At 43.8% G+C, this 4853-nt stretch overlaps 1 protein-coding gene across 1 annotated transcript; it reads left to right on the forward strand.

The window, feature by feature from the left end:
• Positions 1–2377: 2377 nt before the first annotated feature.
• Positions 2378–4631, forward strand: pou4f4 (POU class 4 homeobox 4; the record flags this gene model as incomplete). Its single annotated transcript, XM_083986549.1, has 2 exons — positions 2378–2499; positions 3705–4631. The coding sequence occupies exons 1-2, from the start codon at positions 2383–2385 to the stop codon at positions 4629–4631; spliced, it is 1044 nt and encodes a 347-aa protein (XP_083842675.1). The 5' UTR covers positions 2378–2382.
• Positions 4632–4853: the final 222 nt, after the last annotated feature.

Raw genomic sequence — 4853 nt, forward strand, 5'->3', positions numbered from 1 at the left:
TGTCAGGGCCCAGCGATCAGGTGAGAGAACTCTTCAGTCACACGGTGTCGACTAAAAACACATCAAATCATTATTAAACTAATAAAAGATGGAAATTTGTTAAACTCTGTTGCAGGTTTGAATGGGACAGTATGGTTCAATTTACAAAGAGGCTTAACACTTTGAATGTCTCTTGCTAATTTATAATAATAGATTATTTTAGTAATATCTCAATGTTAGTGTCGTTCAGTTATTCAGTTCAAGGTAGAAATTGTATTTTTTTATATAATTACTTTGTGAATAGAGAAACAAAACTGTTTTCAAAAACAATTAAAACAAGATGCAAATGAACAGAGAATTTATTTAACACCGGAGTCTTTACAAATTATATTTACTCTATTAAGAGAAACTATCACTGCTTTTACCCCTGAGTTAATTATTAATATCACATTCACTTAACATATGAAGACGTGTTTCTTTATGTTAATGGAATATCAGGAAATAGGTGTTTTTTCATCTTTATTAATTATTCATATTTGATCTATTTAATATTCAACACATAGTTCTTCTGTTTTAACAAGATAGATATTAAATTAAAAAATAATACTGTTATTGGATCAGTATAACTTTATTGTTATGCAATACGTTTATTTTAATGATTTTTAAACAACTTTTATAAAGTAGGAGCTCTATTATTATTACAATAGTATTAAAAAAGTATTATGGACTATTATTATTCCTGCTGCCACGCAGTCTTATAAAAAGAGGAATTATTTTACTTGGAGACCTCGCGGCCTGTCAACCCCTCCATCACCCTTTGACCCTCCCCCTGCGTAAACGCCTTTAAGTGATTATCACGATAATTATTCGTCTTATCGCCTCATGTCTGCCCGCCGGAAATCCCCCCTGTGATGGACAAGCTGCTGCCCCGATGACCCCACGTGGTTGCTTTGTATTCCACCGTCCCCCTTGGTTCGTACCTGGACCCGTGTATCCTGTAATTGAGAGGTGTGTTTGTGTTTGTGTGTCTGGTGTGGCTGTGTGTGTGTGTGATGGGGGGCATCCTTGCTACATGCAGCCACAAAGTAAATGAAGCATGATTAATTAATGTATTAATTGCCGAGAAAGTGAATGGGGTTCATGCCGAGGAATTCCTGCGCATCTTACCACGTGCCATTAATTAGTAATCGGTACAACTGTGTGTATGTGTGCGTGTGTGCGCGATAGAACAGGTTCACATTCATAATCAAACCTCTGTTGTTGTCTTGTTACTCCGTGCAAAACCAAAAAACGAATAAACCGATTGATCATTTTATAAATGACCAGCCAATCAATTGATTATTAATTGATTTGCTGTTTGTAAATATGAAGGACTGAGTAGTGTGTGTGTGTGTGTGGGTGTGTCCCTGGTGAATTGAAAATAATATTCCGCACATCTGCTCTTCAGTATATGAGCTTATAGCAACATATTGCTATAATAATAATAAAAATGTGTGTGTGTGTGTGTTTGTTGTGTGTGTGCTCTGCAACACACTCTAAAAAAGCTGTGTTGACATCTCGGCTTATGATCCCGCCAGCGGCTGCAGAACAAAAAACAACCCAAAGCCTCAAATATCCCTTTAAATAAAGCTTTAAATAATTTATCTGCTCTGAGTGTTTGAAGATTAAACTCCATCATTTCCCTGTGAGACTCGTTGACATTTACATTTGACGGATTTCCAACCAGAAAATCTACAATTATTCACTGTTTACTGCTCATATTTTAGGGAAATAATAGTTAAGCAGCATTTAGATAATTACAGGAGTGAAACAAAGAAGGATGTGTCTGTGTCAGATTCTCAATGATACAGATTTATTAAGATTATTTTAATATCGAGCTCTTTCATTTCTTCTTCTTCTGCTGCTGCTGCTGTTGTCGTGGGTTCTTGGTGAATCTCATGCTGCAGGTGTAAGTTTTTTTTTTTTTTTTTTTTTTAACAGTGCAGCCAGACAGCATCCTCCTTCTTCGTTGCTCTTTTACAGTGAGCCCAGGCACGCTTAGGGGCGTGACCACAGAAGGCTCTCGCCATGTGATTGGAGGAGGCGTCCAGATGGATGGAGGGTGAATCCACCAATAAGGATGAGCCTGCGCGGCAGTGGCTCCAATATAGGCGCTGGAGGCAAGGAGCATCTTTATTATAGGATTTACAGGCGAAGAGGAGGCGAAGAACCGCAGGAGCGCAGGAGTTACCTCTCCACTTCTTCTCCTTCTTGTGTTTTTTTTTTAAAAATCCGACGCCACCTGCGACCCCGACTTTTCATCCAAAAACCTTCTGCGCGTGGCAGGTGTTTGTTGCCGTTTCCTCTCTGAGGCGTTTCTCTGTAGAAAACGACGAAGACGGAAAAAAACCAACTTCTGCAATCATGATGTCAATGAACAGCAAGCAGCCTTTCATGCACCCCATGCTGCACGAGCCCAAATACACTCCTCTGCACTCCAGTTCAGAGGCCATCCGCAGGGCCTGCCTGCCAACACCGTCGGTGAGTCCAACCAAATCATTCAGACTTCCTGAAGCCCTGTCGCTTCCCAGCAAAAAAAAAAAAAAAAAAAAAACTTCCACAACTTCACATTTCTGGAAACAGTGCAGGGAAAATTACACCGGATTTAGACACTTAACTTGGTTTTATTAGATCATTCTCATAACTTTTACAAAGACGAGCCTGGATATGAGAAGTTATATCGCAGCTATTGCGCACAGGCGCACAGGAATCATTGACTTTTAACTGAAACAAGAGATTTACTATATTCTATCTAGTTACTAAAATATTATGATTCAAACAGTACATTTTTGGATACACGTGAAAATAAAACGGTGTAACTCTTAAAATGACAGTGTTTAAAAAGAGACCAAGCAGCACAGAACACAAGACCCTCTGACTTGGATAACAAACTGCTCGTTAAGACGCTCAAATTTTGTCTTTGAGAATAAAAAACTCTCATGTATTCAGACAAGTGTGTGTGATGCTGTAAAATAAATAGTGAAGGAAGATAAAAGATGGAGGAGGAGGAGGAGGAGTAGAGGCGGGCTGTGGACTCTCTGAGCGCGTGTTATCTCATATTGTCCCATTCATATTCAAAACTCACACTCGTCTCATTTCATTGTCCGCAGAAATTATTCAAGAGATCGTAAATATTAATTTTAAATGAATATCCATCCGCGCCGACACACTTTCTCAGACGTTGGACAGAGGCAGAAATGTCCAAGTGGTGCTGGATTAAACAGTTTCAAATGTGTGAGAGAGTTTAAGTTTATTTCAAATTTTCCTAAAATAAAAGTACAATTGTGGCCTGCGTGTTGAAGCTGCAAAAAACACGTTTATCTGCTGAACGCATGCAGATGTAACCTGAAAATGTTTCTGATTTATATTCCAGTTTTTAAAAGTTTGACTGATGGTCCAACCTCCACATGAATCTTGGACTTTTGAATATGATGCAAAATAATACAACACAATGACACAACTTGGTGACAGATATGAATAACTCGACACAAATTCAATCTTAGTGAGAAAAGAAACTCCAATTCAGGAAATGAAAATTATTCGTTCTTGAGGATGATTATGTGAAACTGAAAGTCGTGATGAAAAATTAATTGGTTGATTTGGTGATTGGTGATTACATAAAAGTCAGTCGATCGATTCCTGTCAGATTTCCGCCTCTAACCGGCCTGACTCTGCTCCTCTCGCAGCTTCAGGGCAACATCTTCGCCGGCTTCGATGAGCAGCTGCTGCAGAGAGCCGAGGCTCTGGCCGCCGTGGACATCGTGGCCCAGAAGAGCCACCCGTTCAAACCAGACGCGACCTACCACACCATGACCACCATGACCAGTATGACCTGCACCCCGACCTCCTCCTCCGGGCACCTGCACCATCCGTCCGTGCTCACCTCCCACCACCACCCGGGCCACCACCAGCCGTCGCAGGGTCTGGAGGGCGACCTGCTGGACCACCTCACACCCGGCATCTCCCTGGGAGGCATGTCCGGCTCGGACGTCTGCTCCTCGGCCTCGCACACGGCTCACGCCCACATGTCGGCCATCAACCACATGCAGCACCACCACCACCACCCACAGTCCATGAACATGCACCCACACGCGCTGGGGTCCCACGGCTCCTTGGGGGTCACCGGCGGGGAGGCGGAGCCAGATCCCCGGGAACTGGAGTCGTTCGCCGAGAGGTTCAAACAAAGGCGGATCAAACTCGGAGTGACCCAGGCGGACGTGGGCTCGGCCCTGGCCAACCTTAAGATCCCCGGGGTCGGATGTCTGAGCCAGAGTACCATCTGCAGGTTCGAGTCCCTGACCCTGTCGCACAACAACATGGTGGCCCTGAAGCCGATCCTGGAGGCCTGGCTGGAGGAGGCGGAGCGGGCGCAGAGGGAGAAGATGTCCAAGCCGGAGATCTTCAACGCCGGCGACAAGAAGAGGAAACGCACGTCTATCGCGGCCCCGGAGAAGCGCTCCCTGGAGGCTTATTTCGCCGTGCAGCCGAGGCCCTCGTCGGAGAAGATCGCCGCCATCGCCGAGAAATTGGACCTGAAAAAGAACGTGGTCCGGGTTTGGTTTTGCAATCAGAGGCAAAAGCAGAAACGGATGAAGTTTTCTGCGACGCACTAAGACCAGCGGGGAGGGAGGGAGGGGGAACCAGCGGCTCTCTGCCCCGTTCACACAAAGACAAATCAGAGAAAAGCTGCTGCTACACACTGTCAGAAAATAAAGGTACACCGTTGTGCCTTTTGTTACTGGGGGCCCCCACAGTCAGGGGCCCAAAGGTGCGCACTTAGAAAAAAAAGAATCCAATTTAACAAGTCATTTAATCTCTTATCGAGTCTTATTCCT

The sequence above is a fragment of the Trachurus trachurus genome, assembly GCF_905171665.1.
Source record: "Trachurus trachurus genome assembly, chromosome: 14".
Classification (NCBI taxonomy): Eukaryota; Metazoa; Chordata; class Actinopteri; order Carangiformes; family Carangidae; genus Trachurus; species Trachurus trachurus.